The 19,209-nt window shown below is 51.3% G+C and overlaps 1 protein-coding gene across 5 annotated transcripts in view; it reads right to left on the bottom strand.

Moving 5' to 3' along the window:
* WIPI1 (WD repeat domain, phosphoinositide interacting 1) overlaps positions 1-19,209 on the bottom strand; it is a 36,958-nt gene extending 17,749 nt beyond the window's left edge. For all 5 annotated transcript variants that reach the window (XM_033846646.2, XM_019938677.3, XM_019938679.3 and 2 more), the window contains exons 1-8: positions 19,050-19,209; positions 14,591-14,673; positions 13,068-13,237; positions 9,547-9,643; positions 3,133-3,230; positions 2,389-2,481; positions 1,639-1,709; positions 407-514 (exon numbers count right to left, since the gene is read on the bottom strand). In XM_033846646.2, coding sequence (XP_033702537.1) covers positions 407-514; positions 1,639-1,709; positions 2,389-2,481; positions 3,133-3,230; positions 9,547-9,643; positions 13,068-13,237; positions 14,591-14,673; positions 19,050-19,129 — 800 coding nt within the window. In that variant the 5' untranslated portion in view covers positions 19,130-19,209. The remainder of the gene's footprint in view (positions 1-406; positions 515-1,638; positions 1,710-2,388; positions 2,482-3,132; positions 3,231-9,546; positions 9,644-13,067; positions 13,238-14,590; positions 14,674-19,049) is intronic.

Genomic DNA, 19,209 nt, shown 5'->3' with positions numbered 1-19,209 from the left:
AGGTCGGCCTGTGCGTCACGGCACTTGTAGCGAGCGAGCAAACGCGCTCGAGGGTTTACTCCGTGCCCGGCACTACGCTGCGTGCTTTCAGTCCGGGCACTCACCACAGGCCGAAGATGCATATACGACCATTAATATTTTAGGTTTGGCGGACGAGGAAACAGAAGTTCAGACAGATTAGATCACCTGCCCGAGGTCTCGCCGCTCACACGGGGCAGAGCCGGGCTGCAAACTCAGGAGGGCGACCCCAGCTCACATCACCTAGTCTTTGCTGACACTCGCTCCCCGCTTGGTGGGGACAGAACAAGTAAAGCCAAGTCCGTGGCGTTGACAGAGAGAAGTCATGTGCTCTGGCCGGACAACCAGGATCTGACTCTTTTAGTGTAACGAGCATTTCGTGTCCTACCTGTTGGCGAGGTGCTCCAGCTTGAAGATGTGCACGGTCTCCGTGTTGCTCGAAGCACAGAGGAGTTGCGAGTCCATACTGAAAGCCAGAGAGCTGATCGTCACGTACCTGCAAACACAGCCACACAGGGACGGGTGAGCCCGGGGAATGAGGGTAACAGCCTGAGAGTACAAAAATCAGCTTCACATATATATGTAAGAAAACCTAAATGTATCGCGAAGAGTTTGAGCACAGGCAGACCTCGTTTTATTGGGCTTTGCTTTATGATGCTTCGCAGATACTGCGATTTTTTTTATAAGCTGAAGGTTTGTGGCAGCCCTGCCTCGAGCAAGTCCGTCGGTGCCGTTTTCCCCAAAGCCTTTGCTCGCTTCGCGCCCCCGGTCACGTTTTGATCATCCTCAACATTTTTCAAGCTTTTTCATGATGATTCTATTTGTCGTGGTGACCTGTGACCAGTGACCTTTGGTGTGATGACTGCAAACAGTTACGACTCGCTGAGGGATCGGGTGATGGTCAGCACTGTTTAGCAATGAAGCATTTTTAAATTAAGGCATAGGCACTTTTGCTTAGACTCATGCCATCATTGCACACTTAACAGCCTGCAGGACAGTGTAAACGTCACTTTCGTAGGTACGAGGAAACCAAGAAATGTGCGTGACGCGCTTTATGGCGATACTGGCTTTACTGCGGTGGTCTGGGATGGAACCCACACTCTCTCCAAGGTCTGCCTGTGTTTTCTAAAATCCCTTCAACACTGTATCATTCATACTTGGAAATTAACATCGGAAAGAGTCACACTGGGTCGCTTCTCAGGTGAGAAGAAACCAGGCATCGCCCCTTCCCGTCACGCTGGAAGTCTTCCGTCTGTGAGCCCTACAGCGGATAGGACCAAGACCATCACACTTTTCTATTCCGCGGGAGGAGGGTCAGCAGTTACTTTCGGGCCACGACTCCCTCGCCTGTCTCATTTCTCCGCGACGGGCCGCCCTTGGGCGCGTCGAGAAAGGGCTCCCCAGGCTGGAGGCCCAGGTCACAAAGCCCTCTCAGCTCTCAGGTGTTCTGAGTGCTCAGCGGGGCCTCTAGTCAGTCACCTGAGAAAGGACCATCATCCCTCCTCCCGGGCAGGGCGAGGGGCGCACACAGCCCCTCGTCCTCTCCCCGGACGGCTGCCAGCCGTCCACTGCAGGACCCCTGTGCGTACTCTACAGTGTGTTTTTACGATGAGCACAGACCTTTTCATGCCTCTCCGAAACTCATAGAGCTTTTGCCCATCGGGAACCGAGAACACCCGGATGACGGTGCCCTGGAAGAGAAAGCAGGTAGGCGTTTCGTACCGTGCACAGCTTCACGCAGACACGTCCCTTTAGAGACGAGCTTGTTAGATTGGTTTGGAGCATCTGTCTCCGGAGAGGAAGCGCGGAGGGCTGTGCACGGAGGCTTTTCTGTATGTGCGCTGTGTAAACCATTCTTGGAAGGTGAGTTGAACAGCCTCCGTCTCCCGGCCCCTCCCCCCCAGCCCAAGGCGCTGGCGCGCTCGTTCAGTCTGCTGTGGCCCCCTCAGATATTCAATCTCTGCCCGTCAAAAATACACCTGTTTCTCGTGGCATCTGAAATTCAACTCGGTCACCTTCCCTGGTTATTCCAGACAGAAGATGTCAGTCTCTCCTGCTGAACAGCCAAGCATTTTGTTTCTACTGTGTTTATGGAACGTGGCATCTCTCCGTATCTGTGATGATGGGCACGCACGTTTCTTAATCAGACCACAAGGTTCTGGGCAAAGCGGCTTGTGTCCTGCACAGCAGAGGCCCTTGGTCGGCCGAGTTAATAAATGCAGCGCCTCACGCAGGGGCCGGAAGGCCTCCCTCCGGAGTGAGGTCTGAGCGCTGGGGTCACCGGGCCCCTTCCGCCAGCTCTTTGGGGCCCAGGGCCCCCGGAACCCGCCACCACCACCCCGGCAGGAGGCGAGCCCCTGAGGAACTCACTTTCTCGGAGGCGCTGGCCAGTCTGGAGCCCGAGGCGTTGAAGGCAATGGCGGCCAGCGCCCCCTCGTGGGCAGCAACGGTGCAGACTGTCTTCTGTTGGCGAAAGGGAAAACGGAGGTTGATGCTGGGGCAGAGGGAGGACGCGTTTCGTCTCCTCTCCCTCCTCTTTCCCTCCCAGACACCCTCCCTCCTCTGCTGGGTTCCCTGTTTCCCTCTTTCCACCAGGCCGTATGCATAGAAGCTGCACGTCGCTTCCCGGTGTATCTAGACGCTGCTGCAAGGGCTGCTGTGTTTCTGTCCCTTTTCCTGCCCTCGGGGAGATGGGCGACCACCCGTGTGGTGGCCAGTGCGGTGATGTGACTGTGTTCTCCGTGATGCGGCTCTAGGGCCCGGCTTCCTGCAGCAATCCTGCCCGCTCTGTGAAGCTCGGAGAGCAGAGGGAAGGACATGGGACATGGCTGCACGCTGTCGCAGGCTGCGCCACGGCCCGGCAGGACGCACTCAACCCCGCGATGGCCCCCAGCTGCCACGGCGTCTGTCCGGGCCTGGCAGGCTGCCTTGTGGCTACGTGGACGGATGGCGATGAGGGCAAAGGGCATGACCTTCCCGTCCACACCCCACAGCTGTGGCCGGGGCTACCTGCGCCTCTGCACCTCGCCCCCCAGCCACTGAGCCCGCCCCTCACCTGAAACTGACCACGCGGCCAGGCAGGGGGCTGCGCCGGCGGGGTCACCGCCAACTTACCAGGGCGTGTCCGTCGTAGAGCACGATCTCGCCTGTCGTCCGGCTCCCAGGATAGGCCACGTAGGAATTGGAATGGTTGATGGACAGGGCACACAGACCTGGGGGAGAGCAAACCGCACGTGAAAAGCCGGCGTCCACGCCCGGGAAGGGCATCTGGACACGGCACGACCACAGCGCCACCTGCTGGCGAGGGGAGGAGCGGCCCTGCAGACCTCGACTCTTGATTCTTCTAATCCAAGGACCCTGATCAAGTAAATTCCCGGGACGACCTCGTGATTGGACACTGACCGTGTCCACGCCACAGCTGAGAGGTCAGAGGTTAGACTATTTTAAACGTTCTTCTTCGCACTGTGCCCCAGGGCCCTGAAGTAACAGCTACTTCTCTTCCAATTCCGTTACCCTCTGGGCTACAAGCTCCTAACTGAAATAAAGGGCAGCTTGTGGTGGCCTTTCTGCAGGTGATTAAATGTCATTTCAAATTGGAGGGTGGGGAGGCTGGGTGGCTTGAGGGGAGGACCTATTTAGAAATTGTTTCAGAGCCAAATGTCCTGCCTCGATAAGGGAAATGGGCGCCTCCAGAGGGGAAATTCACTTGAGGGCAGTGAAGACGGTGTGTCTGCCGTCGGGACAAACTAAAGAAACAGGACATGTTGGATTTAAGAGGCTTCAACAATATTCTGGAAGAGTAAACACCAAGTCAAACCACTGAACCAAACCTAGAAGCCATTTTTATTTACACGGGGATTGGAGGGGCGGGGGAGGATCCTAATAGCATTTAAGGAAAGGATTTTCACAACAATGGCTTCCATTCATAGGGGTGTACGTGATAGAAGTGAATTCACAGAATTACCAGAAGCATTACCAGAATAAGAACTTGGAGATCAGGCAAGAGAGGCCCTTTTTAAATAGAAAAGGTAGCTTTGTTACAAGTTAGTGTGTTAAATGGGTTTCTTGTAAAAGCATAAGAGAAACTTCAGATCAGGCTAAAATGGACCTGACCCTCATCTGCTGGGGGCAGAGCAGAGGTTAAAACAAAAGCAAACGTGGAGGATGGGAACCAAGGTCTGACCTCCTGCTCGGGCTTTGCCAAGGACCCACCAGGCTGTGCCCTTATCACCTGCCAGGCAGCTGTGGGAGGAGGGTGACAGCCCAGCGCCCTGTCCTGCAGGCTCCCTGCAGCCCTCTCGCCTGTACAGGGTCACCCAGCCTCAGAAGAGACCACTCATGCCTTCTCAGTTTTGCTGAATGTTACACCCCCATGACTTTTTTTTTTTTTTTGCAGTACGCGGGCCTCTCACCGCTGTGGCCTCTCCCGTTGCGGAGCACAGGCTCCGGACGCGCAGGCTCAGCGGCCATGGCTCACGGGCCCAGCCGCTCTGTAGCATGTGGGATCTTCCCAGACCGGGGCACGAACCCGTGCCCCCTGCATCGGCAGGTGGACTCTCAACCACTGCACCATCAGGGAAGCCCCCCCCATGACTTATTGTTTAACTGGAAGTTTGTACCTTTTGACCCCATTCAACCATTTCACACGTCTCTTCCCCCTGACCCCCAGCCTCTGGTAACCACCAGTCTATCCTCTGCATCTGTGAGCTTGTTTGTTTTTTTTGAAGATTCCACATATAGGTGAGATCATATGGTACTTGTCTTTCTCTGCCTGACTGAATTCACGTAGTGTGATGCCCTCAAGGTCCATCCACGTCATTACAGTGGCAAGATTTCATCCTTTTTTATGGCTGAGTAGTATTCCATTATATCTATATGCCACACCCTCTTTATCCACTCATCCATCGCTGGACACTTAGGTTGTTCCCATGTCTTGCCTGTTGTAAATATTGCTGCAATGAACATTGGGCTGCAGATATCTTTTTGAGTTAGTGTCTCCATTTTCTTTGGATAAATACCCAGAAGTGGGATTGCTTAATCATAAGGTAGCTCAGTTTTTAGTGTTTTGAGGATCCTCCACACTGTTTTCCACAGTGGCGGCACCAATTTCCATTCCCACCAACAGTGCACGCAGGCTCCCTTTTCTCCACACCCTTGCCAACACTTGTCTCTTGTCTTTTTGATAATAGCCATTCTAATAGGTGTGAGGTGACCTTCAGAGTTGTATATTAAAATGTAAATATTTCCAGAAAGGAAGGAAGCTTAAACTTCTTCAGCTAACATGGAACTTCCTGTAACACCCAATGGAGAGTGAGTTGACACGAGAGTCTGACAAGAAGGGACCAAGGATGGTGGCGAGGGCAGGTACACCCTGCCACGTAACCACGTACCTGACAGCTCTGCCTCTGGCTCGCACCTCGGCCAGCCCACCTGAATGTAGCCAAGGGGCCGTGCGTACCAACATTTGCAACTTAATGACGGTCCCCAGAAATGCTGAACGTGAGCTCCTTTAGCTTCCTGTGGTCCAATTCTCAGACAAATCCACCCAGCTCTAAGAATGCACTTTATTTCTTGTGAAGCCCCCAAGGAAAGTAGGAAGACTTTGCTATAGGCTTAGATATTCCCGTTCTACTCGTCTTCTGTTTCTGTCACGTGTCCCCTGAAACCCTTTATAGGAAGGGAAATGAGCCTTTTCTTTTTTAAAATAAATAAATAAATAAATAAATTTATTTATTTTTTTTGGCTGCGTTGGGTCTTCGTTGCTGCATGCGGGCTTTCTCTAGTTACAGCGAGCGGGGGCTACTCTTCGTTGCGGTGCACGGGCTTCTCATTGCAGTGGCTTCTCTTGTTGCGGAGCACGGTCTCTAGGTGTGCAGGCTTCAGTAGTTGTGGCACGCCGGCTCTAGAGCACAGGCTCAGTAGCTGTGGCACACGGTCTTAGTTGCTCCGCGGCATGTGGGATCTTCCTGGACCAGGGCTCGAACCCGTGTCCTCTGCATTGGCAGGTGGATTCTTAACCACTGTGCTACCAGGGAAGTCCCAGCCTTTTCTTTGATATTATTTTATAATATAAAAGTGATAGTATAAAAAATTTGTAGAGGCCAGAAAATATAAAGAAACAGAAAAAAAAAAAAAAGCACGCAGAATTCTAAAACCCAGAGGCTTTTTCACTGTGCTCAATATTTGAGAATATTTTCTTCTGGCCTTTTTCTTTTTTTAAAATATAAGGAGTTAGGTTTTGATGTGGATTTTGGACTTCAGACTGGACACACATTTTCATAAATCATGGTCAGCTATAATTCCACTGAAATGGTTTGGCTGTAATCCTTCTGCAGCTGGAGAAGAAAAATGCCTGATTTCCATTCAAGAACCAATGGCACCATCGGCTGGAATTAGAAGGAAGTCCTGTGATTCTAAATCATTCTTACCTTGGTATTTATAGTATTATGTGTCAAAATTAAAGCAAGTTAACAGTGATTTATAAGATGCAGTTCCCTCTGGGTTGATTAATGGAATATGCTTTCCAGTTTTTAAAAATAGAAAGGAGAGAAATCGTCTCTGTACTTACAGATGCTCTATGCTACCATTTACCCCACCTGCATTACATTTTCAGAAAGAGCGCTCGCTGGGGAATAAACGGCTACTCTGTCCCATTATACACATTGCTGCGTGGTGTAGACTGCTCCCCCAATGTTCCGTGAGAGCCTGTGAGACCGACAGCATCCCCAAGTTCTGCGGTTGGCGGATTTTTTAATGGAGATTTCCACCTTCAGCTGCTCAGGGTACAGACTGCTGTGCTAGCAGGAAATTAACTTCGAGCCCCGTCTGGCCAAACCCTTTAAAGGAAGCAGCCTGCAGTCTTTGACACAACAGGAACGGGCATGACACAAACAGACAGAAGGAAGGAAATTTACAGCCACGGCCGGTACTGAGCGTGAAGCAATGACAGGACTCTGTGTGTATCACGTATTTGTAGTTCACAAAGTCGAAAGACATTCAGAATTCGTGTGGCTGAGCCTGTCAGCCAAGAGGCCCCGTCTCCCTGTGACCCAGGAACATGCATCACATCAAGGGCCAGAGTTTCCATCTTACAGTTTGTTGTTCAGAAAATACATGAGAGGGTGGGAACAAATGAAGGAGACTCCTGGCCTCTGAGGATCTCATCTCCGTGGTTTTGGACGTTCAGAGTCTGCTGGGGGTCCTTGAGCGAGGGGCGGGTCATGTCACTGCAGGGAAACCCCGACCTGTCCCGAGCCTGCCCTCCTGGCTGGAGATGGACATGATGCATGGAACCGGCCGGCGGGCGAGCCTGGCCGAGCCTCGTGTGCCCAGCAGATGGGACTTCGCTCTCACCCCCTCCCCGCCCTCGGGGAGTCCTCCCCATAAGAACTCTGTGGGGTAAAAAGGCTCATCCCCATTTTACTGAAGTAGGAAGAGCTCAGGGGAAGCTGAGAGGATGATTATAAATGTCAGCATTTGAAGCTGTCTTGGCCTCTCTCTCCAAAGAACGTCAAAGCTGTGATAAGACACACGTTTTGGTCTTTCAACCCATCCCTGGTCTTTCAGAAGGAAAGGCTAAATCTCTCCCCCAGCCCACCGGTAATGTTTACCTGAGGACTCCTCCCATCATTTCTAAGTTGTCTTGAGATAAAATCATTCCCTTTGTGAGGCGCACACATCCTAACAGGAAGCACAGATGGCCCTACACCTGCAAACCTCCTTCCTCCCTGTTTAAAGTGCAAACCTGAGGCCATCCGTGCGTTTTCTAAGCGAAGACAAAGGGCTGCATTTGCTCAAAGAGGAGACGGGCTTTTCGCAGGAGGAACAGGTTTGGCCCTGAAGGCGGGCAGCACCATCCCCTGGGCTGAACGGCTGAGGTGTGGCCGCAGGAGTGAGGGGGCTGCCGGCTGCCCTGACCCGTGGGACACCTGCTCGAAAGGCCACTGACGGTGCCCAGCTCCCCGCCTTTCAAAGAAACGGAGAGTCACAGGCAGCTTGTGAACTTTCTGCCCACCTGGCATGTCCACTGCCCACCTGGGATGTCCCCTGCTCACCTGGCATGTCCCCTGCCCCCCTGAGATGTCCTCTGTCCAAAGCCGCCAGGGTCCAGCCCAGGCCCGCGGCTCCGGTGGGCTCTGCTCAGACCCCACTCACCTCCCTCGCCCTGTCAGAAGAGCACATCTTCCTTTCAGCTGTCACCCCCTGGGTCCCAAACCTTCCAAAGACGCCAGGGCCCTTGTGCACCATGTCCCAAGGGTTTGGGGTTCCTGGCGTGTGGTCTGTACCTACAGTGCCTACTATGGTCCCGGGCACGTAGCATGTCTGCAATAAACACTTTTCCAGGTTAGTTCAACCTCTCATTTCTGAAAAACAGCACAAAACGAAACTAATCCCCCACCGCCGTCCCCGGCCATGGTTCCTTCACTTACCACCCTCCACTTGCAAAACAGGCTTTAAAGTCGTTCTCCCACAGAGCTTTCTAACGGCCTCAATGGCTGTGATCTTTTCAAATACAGTACCGTTTCGTCAGGGCTGAAATTTTAAAGCACTGAAGTCAACGTCAAGGGCCATCTGTATAACTCAGATGGAGAGAAGGAAATGAGGCCAGAGGAGGAATTACGGCCCAGCAGGCCGTGAGCAGGTCGCCGCCACAGACACCACCCCTGTGAGACGGGGGTTACTATTCCATTTTACAGCTGAGGAAACTGAGGCTCAAAGAGTCTAGGTGACTGAGGTCGGGCCACAGGGATATTGAAATTCGGTGGAAGTCAACAAATTAGAAAACCGCAGTGAACTGAAGCATTCATTTAACGACACTAAGCTGGAGCGCGATTTACAAATACTGCCCTGAATCATCAGGTCCGCACACTGTTCTGGTTTGGTGGCTCCTGTCCCACCACACAACTTCCTTCTCCTTTACTTCTGCCGCCAGGGATTCACAGAATGGCATCGTCTGCCTTTTCAACCTGACCAATCCCAGCTGCTCCCATTCTTAAATCAGGAAAATGTATTAAACAGTGTTACATCTGAGAATTGAATACAGTCCAACCTCCTAGCATATCACCCACGTAGAGAGAACTGTCTGCAACAAAAGAAAACACGTTTCTTTTCGGTTTGGATTGTCTGTCTCCCAGTCAGGTAGAACCCACTTCTGATTATGATGTCTGCTCTATACTGAACAACCAGCAAAGATAACTAGGGGTGAGCACCTTGCAACGTCAGATGCAGGACATCTCCTACGTGTCTGCCTAAATGCTTTGACACGGTTGCTGAGAATGGGTCCCAGGGGAAAGGAGTTTCTCCCAGGCTGCAGGGAAGGTCACACGGCCCTCCTGCAGGACGCATGGCCCAATATAATCTGAATCTGCGGCCATTAAGACGAAGCTTCAAGGCAAACACCACGAAGATTTATAAAGCAATGAAGGCCAAACGCTGCTTCGGGTTTTCAGTTTGGGTGGAAACACAGCTGGTGCAAAAGGGGCACCCAGACACGAGATTCGGGGGCACCTGGCCCGGGCTGCGGCTCACCTGTCGGGTTTGGAGGAATATCCAGGATGGTCTTCAGAAGCTTCATGTCTTTAATGTTGTGAATGTAAATGGACTCCTCCAGGCAAACGAGCAGCCTCTGAAATCACACAGACCCATCAGCCTATGGGGCTGACTCCTCGGAAAGGGGCCCGCCCACCCCGAGATCACGCCTTTCTCCTGGGAATCCTAACTCCATTCTAAGCCGAAAGGGGGAGGAGTTTTCACGATCAATTTGAAGCTTACGTTATGTGCGCACAGCCGCGTATACATCACCGTCCACCTGGACAGAAGCACTAAATACAGGATCTTTGGAAATTCCATTTCGAAATTGAGATTTCCTTCTTGTTTTTGTTTTTGTACTTTTCCCCCTCCTCAGTCCAGGGAATCCTGGACGCTTCCTGATCAGACTCCCTTTGCCGGTGAAGACACTTCCGGGTAAACTTCTCGGTTCCCCTTCCCATCAGACGCCGCCTCGGCCTCCTTCAGGCTGGTGCTTCTCAGACTCTGATGAGCTCCTGGCATCCCGGGGCAAGGCCCGGGCTCTGCCTGGAGACCCTCGTTCAGGGGGGTTTCAACACGGACCCCAGACGTGAGGACCACTGCTCCCAGGCCAGATCCTTTCATCCCAGGGAACAACTCTTGGAAAGGAAGGAACCTAAAAATACCACTAAGAAGCGGTGGGCTCCCCTTCTGGGAAAAGCCTGCGATGCTGTTTCCCAGCGCAGAATTTTTCGGGAGACTGTCACTTGAACCAAGCGGAAAGGTAACACCGAAACACTTTTCTCAGGTTTATTTAAGGCCCTGTGGCCACAGCGCTGGGCGCAGAGGGCTGACAAAAAAGATGCTAACAGGGCCTCCAAATTGATGGCACGTATCAGTGCTTCTCCGTAAAGTCAAGTCCCTGATTCACCGCACCGCTTTGCCTTTCGCCTGCACTTACTACGTTTGGACTAGAGTGCTCTGTGCTTGTTGATGTTTGTGGGTTTGGGTTCGCTCCTGTGTCCCCACCCCCAGCCCCGCGTGCGACCCCAGAATACGGGGTCTTCACCATGCCGCTTCCTGCAGGGGCAGCCTGCACTCCTAGCTTCTCTGGCCTCATCCGCATCTCTCCCCACCAGCTCTTAGAGCACCACCTGCTCTGTGGTCCATCGGCCGGATTTCAGGCCACCCCAGCCCGAGGGAAACACAGAGAGAACAGCGAGGGGCAAAGAGGAGGCACCTCGTCTGTGTTCCACGTGAGGGCTCGTTCCTGGGACGAGCGCAACCCTGGCAATGGCTCCCTTTACTAATCAGTCTGCGGTCTCAGCGGAACCCTGGGCTGGCCTCCAGCTCAGCTCATTCCCTGTCACCCTGGCTCTCATCTACTTGTCTAGATCCTAGAAGTAAAAACTCCTTTTGTCAACTAGAAAATTCTTTACAGCGTCTGCCCTTGGAGGCTTCCATCCAGTCAGTCTCCATCTGGGTAACGAGGGCCCCTCGGAACAGAGGGTCAAAGAACTGTGGACATTTACAAATCCAAACACATCTGGTTTACTGTCTTTATTCCACAGAGTACCTTTCCTCTATTAGTAGAAGGGGATTAACAGCAACTAAAAATGAAACAGATCCCAATTACTGAATATTCTTCCTTTCTACAGATTCAGAGGATTAGGGGTTTTCTTTCTTCTTAATACCCCACACAAATCTTGGACTTTTTTCCTGTTTTTCAGAAAGGAACTGCACAGCCTGAGGACCTGATGAAATAGACAGAGCAGGCTCTATTCTCACATCCTCGGGGCCGTGGGGGGGGGGTGGGGGGGAGCAGCAGGACCCTGGCCTGGCAGGGAGGGCACACGAGCAGCCCTGTAAACCAAAAGTGAAGCGTCCCAAATCTGAATGTTTATAAGAGAAGCACACCCCGAAGACTTCCCAGACCTGCTTCAAATCATCTTCTTAGCAGAAGAAATGCTAAAGGAAGAGAGCCCTGGTCGGCCTGGGGTCCAGCTGGCTTGGCCGTGAACAGCGGAGAAGTTCTAGGTGCCGTGATGTTCTTTAGGAAACGCGGCCAGGGAACTTTGAAGTGAATATGGTGTTTTAGTGAGGAGAGGGTGGCACCTAAAGGTTAACAGTCCCATTTGCTGATGAAAATATCAGAGAGCAAGCGAGGGACATTATACAAATAAATACCGTGGATACCATTTGAGGGTTCTGACCTTTACGGGACATTTGCCTAAACAGTCTTAATTTTTATACCCTGGCTATCAACGTATGCAAAGATAAAACGTCCTGCAAAGAAATTTAATGTGCAAACAAGACATTTCAGAGACAGCACCGGAGCCAAGAACTGTGCTTAAAAGCCTTCAAGTTGAAAACCCTCAAACTGCCTTTCCCTCTCTTGCCAAGAACCGGGCTTATCTTCTTTATCCCCTGCTACTCCTTGCTTCTAAAATACGCCGTATTCTATTTCTCAGGCCATTTTCTACCACCCTGCTTTATACAGACTTGAATGGATAGGCAGTCAACATAGTGGATCAACCCAAAGAAACAATCTCTTCCTTCTCATAAACTTAAGACAGCACTTTGTCTCATTTGTTTAAAAAAAAGTAAGCACTTAATAGTTTAGGTACAAAGGAGAAAACGATGTCCTCGGTGAAGGCAAGGACCTCCAGCACCCTGGGGATATTTAATTGAATACACAGATCTGCTCGGTCATAGAAAGAACCGATTTATTTGTTTTTGTATTTAATAGGCAGCCGGGAAACAGATATTCACTGAGCATTTTTCTACCGGGCACTGTCTTTTCTACCAGGCCTTACGGTAGCGAGTAAAATGGATACAGTCGCTGCCCTCATAGGATTTAAAATCTAATAATTCAAGGGAAACTCGGCTAGTGCCCCCGAATGCTTATTTAACAGGAACTTACAGTTTTCAAAAGAATGTATAGTGCACGTTTGAGATAAGACTAACCCTTCCTCCAACAAAGAAAACACCACCAGAAACATCTTCAAGGGTTAGCCGGAAGAAAGAAAAGAAGCGGCCTGGGACTCGGTCCCAGCAAGAGGAGGGGCAGTTTCACCGACTGGCTTCAGCACTAACCCAGGAGTGCCACACTTTCTCTCCAGGAGCTTATTCTGACAGGCGTGACCACCAGCCGGCAAGGAATGTCACCATCTAGGGCCCAAAGCAGAAGGGCGTCCCTCTGGTTTAAGGTGCCCCTGCAGTGGCTCACGGGACAGATTCTGAGCCAGGGTTCCACCCAGCCTGGCTCCAGGGGGACAGCGTTCGCCTAGCCGGTGGCGGATGTTTGAGAAATCACGGCAGGCGGAAGGACCGGGGCCCGGGGGCGGTGCGGGCGGTCTCACCACCGAGACAAGTGTGCGGCGTAGACTCAAACCATGTCCCCATAATCCTCGGCCTGAGTTTTAAAACCCCCGACAGAGCTGGATGCTGGCGAGAGATGACCATCCCGAGGGATGCTCCTCTTTTCCTTGGTCCCCAGCGGCGGGAGCCTCGTGACCCGGAGGGACGCGCCAGCCCCTTACCTGCCGGTTCAGCCTGATGGACAAGACGTTGCTGGAGTAGCTGTAGCTGCAGATCTCCGTGCCCTTCTTGAAGTGGTAGACGTTCATCTGACGAGGCTTCGCGTGGCTCACCACCACCACCAGGCTGCTGGAGAAGAGGCGCTCCACGATGCAGACGTCGGGGATGTCATCTGCGGGCAGGGGGTGGGGAGGCGGCCGAGGGCACGCAGACGTCAGCCCGCCGGCCTCCTCGGGGTCCTCCCTCCCTTGCCGCCCGCTTGCAGAGATTCCCCGCCCCCTCCCTCGACAGTGAACTTTTACCCGTTTCCCAAGTTCCCAAGCCCTTTCCACGATGGACAGTCAGGCAGACCCCGGCGATCAAGCCGGGCTTTCCAGAGCATCCCCTGATGCCCTCTGCGGCTGGAATCACAGCCCCGCCCCCGGGGCCGCCGTCCTCTCTGCAGAACATATCTGGGAGGTTTGGATCAATCCACTCTTCCTCCACGGGAGGTTGCAAAGGGGTAACTACTCTGTCGGGAGGCTCTGCTTTCGGAATTCTTCTGGTCCCTGTTGCTAAAAGGTACAGGTGCCACCATGATGGGGGAGGGGAGGGGGCAGGAACAGTGAATTCTGTGCCTCCTGCCCGTCTCGCTGTGCTCCCTGACTCTCTCCGGAATCCCTTTCCTGTTGATAATACCCCGGACATCTGTGTTATGACCAGGGGAGTCCTTCTGTACCCAGGAAGAAGGTAGATCAGGAGGCCTCTTGAGCGCCTGTAGACAGGAGGCCTCCGTGTCTTTCTGGGAACATTCTTTTCACACGCCTGCCTTTCTTGGGCTCCAGCAAGTCCCATAGGGAACAACGTGGGACAGATACAGAGCAGAATCTTCACAAAAATGTTATAATAAAAATAACATCTTACAAGTGAACTGGGAGCCTAAGATATTATTTGCCAAGCCGCTTTCTTCCCAGGAAACCCGAAGAGTGTGTTTTCGTCAATATGATGGTGGCATAAACAACAACCTTCCCTGAGACAATGAGAGAGGCACATTTCTAAGCTGGACTTGTTTTTAACATTCACTAGAAGTACTTCAATATCTTTGATATGGATTCTGTGAATGGGAGACTACTGCTTTATTAAAACAAGGAAAATACTTCCATGACTGAATGAATGTTACCAATATTCTACAGTGCCAATAAAAGGGCAAAAAAAAAAATCGTAAGTGAACTTTCAGTTTGACAATTATCAAAACTGATGACCGTGCATATGAGTATACGAAAAAGTGTCAACAATACAGTTTCAAAGGATATCTTAATGTAAAAAGAGAATGTTACTTCAGCTATTGCCAAATCTTACTAGTGTTTCATGGTGGGGTTTTTTTTTAAAGCAAGTGGAAACAATGATTTATATTTAAATCTGAAAAAACACTGACTCTGTAAGTTTGTGGGTTAATGGAGGGAAATGCAGAAAGTTGAGCAGCGCCCCAGCTTCGAGTCTAGAGGGAGGATCTGGTGCCCTAAGGTTCTCACACGCACACACTTACTGCTTCCGTGGACGGGGTCCAGCTGCTCCACGGAGCTCAAAGAAAACAGCTTATAACCAGATTTGGTTCCAATCGCGAGGGATCTGTGAAGGCAAGGACAGCCTGGGAATGACAACAGGTACTGGGTCCAACCACAGGTGTGTCTGAAGAGAGACACCCTCCGTCCCTCTAGCCTCAGATAAACATACAGCCTCAGGAGCCAAGACATTTGATCACTTTCTAGACGGAGAAGCAAGTATGCCTTGTCAGGTGGGCAGGTCCAGTCGAAAGGAAGTCAAAGACAGCTACATACAAACATGTGAAATGGCGAAGAGACCTGAAACTGAATGGGCTCTATCGTCAAATGAAGTGTCAGACCCACCAGAGACCATGCTTTCCCAGCTGGGCAGAAATGGGAAAAATGGCATGTTTGACAATATTCATCACAGTGCTACCAAGAGGTAAATTATTTTTTTTTCTTTCCTTCCTTCCTCCCTCCCTCCCTCCCTTCCTTCCTTCCTTCTCTCCTTCCTTCACTTTCTTCCTTCCCTCCCTCCCTCCTTCCTTCCTCCTTTCTTTCTTTCTTGCTTAAAAAAGACATACGTGATCTTAGAAGACACAGTGGGTCATTAGCAGGCAAAATTTAATAGATGCTTCCTTCCATCACTTTGCATGAAAGCATCTCAGATACTTTATACCAGTTGTTCTCATCCCTGCTGCACATTAAACTCACCTGGGAAGCTTTAAGAAAAGTCCTGATGACTGTCTACCCTGCTCCCCCAGCCCTGTGCTTTTTATTTAATTGGATTTCTTTCTTTTTTTTGTTTTTTTCAGTTCAAGTACTTTCATGGGCAGCCATTCATGGGCAGCCATGGTTGAGAACTCTGCTTCACAAAGCCAGCACTGCACCCTACCAACAGAGCAAAATCGAAACCTTATCTGGGACAACGGGGGCTGAAAGAATTTTGTCTTCTTCTTTTTTTTTTTTTTTTTAATTTTTTGGCCGTGCAGTGCAGCCTGTGGGATCTTAGTTTCCTGATCAGGGATCAAACCCACGTCCTCTGCATCGGAAGTGCAGAGCTTTAACCACTGGACCGCCAGGGAAGTCCAGAATCTCGTCTTCTTAATTTTTCACTCTTCAACCGATAGATACAGAGTGTGCACCCATGTTTCCTTGGCCCCAGGATGAAAGCAAACGAGTCAGTTTTGTTCGGCAGCTGAGAATTCCTACCCAGCTCTCTCCTGCTTTGCCCTCAACACCTCAGTGATGACCAAAATCTTACCCAGAGCACCCTCAGAATAAGCCATCAGACCCTGACCCCTGGGAAATGGGATGTCAGGGCCGAAATGGACCTTAAAATGGTCCTACGTAGACCTAACAATTAGTCCAACTCCCTCATTCAAAATAAACATATGAAAAGGTGAGCTTCGGCTCTTCACAGGGAGACATGACTAAAATAAGCAGCTTATGCTACAAGCCTGGATGGCCAAGGCTCTTGTTTCACTAGCCTAAAAGAGAGAAGGTCATATGATTCTCCCTGGAATTTTGTTTTTTTTCTACCCTAACATTTGTTCTTCCCTGGAATGGCGGTTGACTTTTAATCAGCAAGGTGGCCGCTTCTGCTTCTTTACTCCCCACCCCCCCCCGGCCCCCGCCCCCAACCGACCTGCTGAGCAGCTAACCTGGGGGATTAGACGTTTGCATCAGGCAACAGTGTGCTCAGAACTGGGGCTTGGCTTCTAATGACAACAAACTCGAAAGGCCAGCCAGCCGCATCTTAAAACTTCAAGATATACATACTCCATAGTGATCACTGTTTCTAAACCTTCTTCCCGTAAACTTTTTTCACATAAATATGTGTGCAGTTAGTTGCAAACCAAGGTTTCTAAAGCTTGCAAGTAAGGGAAAAAATGTTGTAATTAGAGTCTTATAATATTAACCAAAAGATCTGGCAACTTGAAATAACTTTCAAACATATGCCCTTCTCCACAAGAATTTTAAATATGGGAAATGGCAGTGTGATCACTGTTGTGTTTTAAATGGTTGATCAATGACCACAAAACACTCTGAATCAAGGAATTCAGACTAAAACCTTATTTCATTCATAAGGCCTTTCTGTAGGAAGAAAAAAAATTCTCATCACCTCTCATGAAAATGGGATTTGGGACAAATACATACCACGAACCAAGTGAAAAAAACACACCCAAATTGTCTGGCACAGGGCCAAGCATGAAGGATGAGTGAAGACTGCTAAAGTTAGTTGTCTTCTAACTAACCTTCTCCAGAAAAACTGGACCCTAATTTTTTTTTTTTTTTACCGGTACGCGGGCTTCTCACTGTTGTGGCCTCTCCCGTTGCGGAGCACAGGCTCCGGACGTGCAGGCTCAGCGGCCATGGCTCACAGGCCCAGCCGCTCCACGGCATGTGGGATCTTCCCGGACCGGGGCGCGAACCCACGTCCCCTGTATCGGCAGGCAAACTCTCAACCACTGCGCCACCAGGGAAGCCTGGACCCTAAATTTGGCCTATACTTATAGAAAAAGACACGCTGACACTCCGAAATGTATTCGGCAAGGGGCTTGACTTATTTTAAAATCCAATGCCATACCCTCTAAAGCTCAAAGCAACTGCCTGTGACAAAAACTTTTATTTATAGGTGCGACAGAGCTGCCCAGCAGAGCCAGGAAGACAGAACTGACAGTAGGGACTAAGGACATTATCTTCCCAAGCACCCTACGGTTTTGAAAATAACATTTTTATCCAACCGCTATAGAAAGCTGGGACTTACCTAGAGTAAAAATTAACATCCCTTTAAAAAAATGTAATAACAATGCTACAAAGCAGAATTGAGAACATTTCCTACTAAGAAGCAAACTAGCCCTAGTTCCCCTCGTTAACCTGCTCTCAACTGGGAAGGCAAACACCCAGGCATTTCAACAGCCATCCTCTCTTGCAAAATGTTTCTTACAAAACATCAGAAGCGAATCTAGACCATCATTTTTGTAAACTCTGGCTGTCAACCCATGAGAAAATAATTTAGTAAGTCACGAATGGCTTTAAAAAAAAAAGAAACACAAAATACCAGAGGGTATTGCACACATTAAGAGCATGTTGTGAATTGCTTTTCAGTGATATGATACGTGTGTGTGTGTGTGTGTGTGTGTGTGTGTGTGTGTGTATACACACACATCTATATCTGGATATTGGGTAATGTTGTAACATGTATTTCTTATTGTGGGCTGTGGTCAAGGGAAGCTTGAAAGTCCCGCTTCTAACCCAGTTGTACAGCTACTGGATTACACGATTACACATACAGCTTTTTCGAACAAAGGTATATCGTTTGGCAGAGGGTGTTTTTAAACAGAAACACAAAGGGAATGGAAGCCAGGGTTGCTTATGGTACACGATGGCCTTAATTACACCACTGAATGTTCAATATTAGCATAGCCCAGGCACAGACGGCCAACACACACCTGAAGCCGACTCCAAACAAGGAGCACGACAGAGACTGGTACAGCAGGAAATGGGGAACTGGGAAGAGGTCATCACTGCCTAATGCTCTGGGTGCACATTCCAAAGAGATTATTCCATATGGTGCCCAGAGCTGGTGTCTAACAATCCCATGAGAAGAGGTAAGGGAGCAGCAGTTTGCTTCTAAGGGACACCCTCCAGGTGTCTGAAACGCAGTTCAGCAGCTCCCGGCTCTCTGGCCAAAGTCCCAATGGGAACATCAAGGTGAAACGTTAAAAATCCAGTCAAAAGGCAACAGAGTGGAGTTCACGCTTCTCCCGGAAGGCAGCCTGGGCGGGGAAAGGGCTCCTGGACTCCCAGGAGGAGGCTCGGCCTCTCCAGTGGGCTACGGGAAGACACAGTGAGAGCAATGGAGAGGCTCCTGACGCCCAGATCCGGCGGGCGAGGTGCCCTGCGCCGGGGCTGGGACCGGGGCTGGCCTGGCCGCAGGGATAGGCTGCCTCTGAGTCATTGGCCCTGCCCAGATGCCACGTTGAGATGCTCAAGGACAAATGGGAAAGTTTCTCCTGTACTCCCATCTTCCTGGGCCCCAACTACCTCGCCTCGGGTCCGCTTGCAACTTCCCCGTCCTCTCCCATCTCCTTTGCTTTGGCCTCTGCCCCTCCTTCCCCAGACCCCCGCTTTGGTCACTACCCCGCCCCCCCGTCCCCCCACGTTCCTTGGCCTCCTTCAGCCCCAATCCCCCGGCTAACTCCCTCCTTCTCCCCCCGGCCGGGCCCTCCTGGCTCTCGGCCGGCAGCGGGCGACGGGGGTGCTCAGCCCCCTCCTGGAGGCCGGGGAGGCCGACGGGGCGGCCCGGAGACCCTCACCGGTCCGGGCAGCACCGACCGTCCGCCGAGGCCTCTGGGGACGTAGGCCTGCTCCTCCTGCACAAGTTGCCAACTGGACGACACCCCCGATCGCGACTTTTCACCCCCACCTCCCGGCAGGGCAGGCGCCTCGGCTTACGTGCAGTCCTGGTTGAAAGAGAAGCAGCTGAGCGCCTCCTCGACCCCGCCCGAGGGGCCATCCGCGGCCCCGGCCTCCATCGGGGGCTCGACCCGCAGCTCCGAGCGAGCGACAGCCACCTCAGCAGCCCGCTGGCGCCGACCCCGCGGGCCGGGTTGCC

Source organism: Tursiops truncatus, chromosome 20, assembly GCF_011762595.2.
Source record: "Tursiops truncatus isolate mTurTru1 chromosome 20, mTurTru1.mat.Y, whole genome shotgun sequence".
Lineage (NCBI taxonomy): Eukaryota > Metazoa > Chordata > Mammalia > Artiodactyla > Delphinidae > Tursiops > Tursiops truncatus.
Note: the sequence above shows the minus strand (reverse complement) of the source record. Positions and strands in the feature narration are given on the sequence as shown.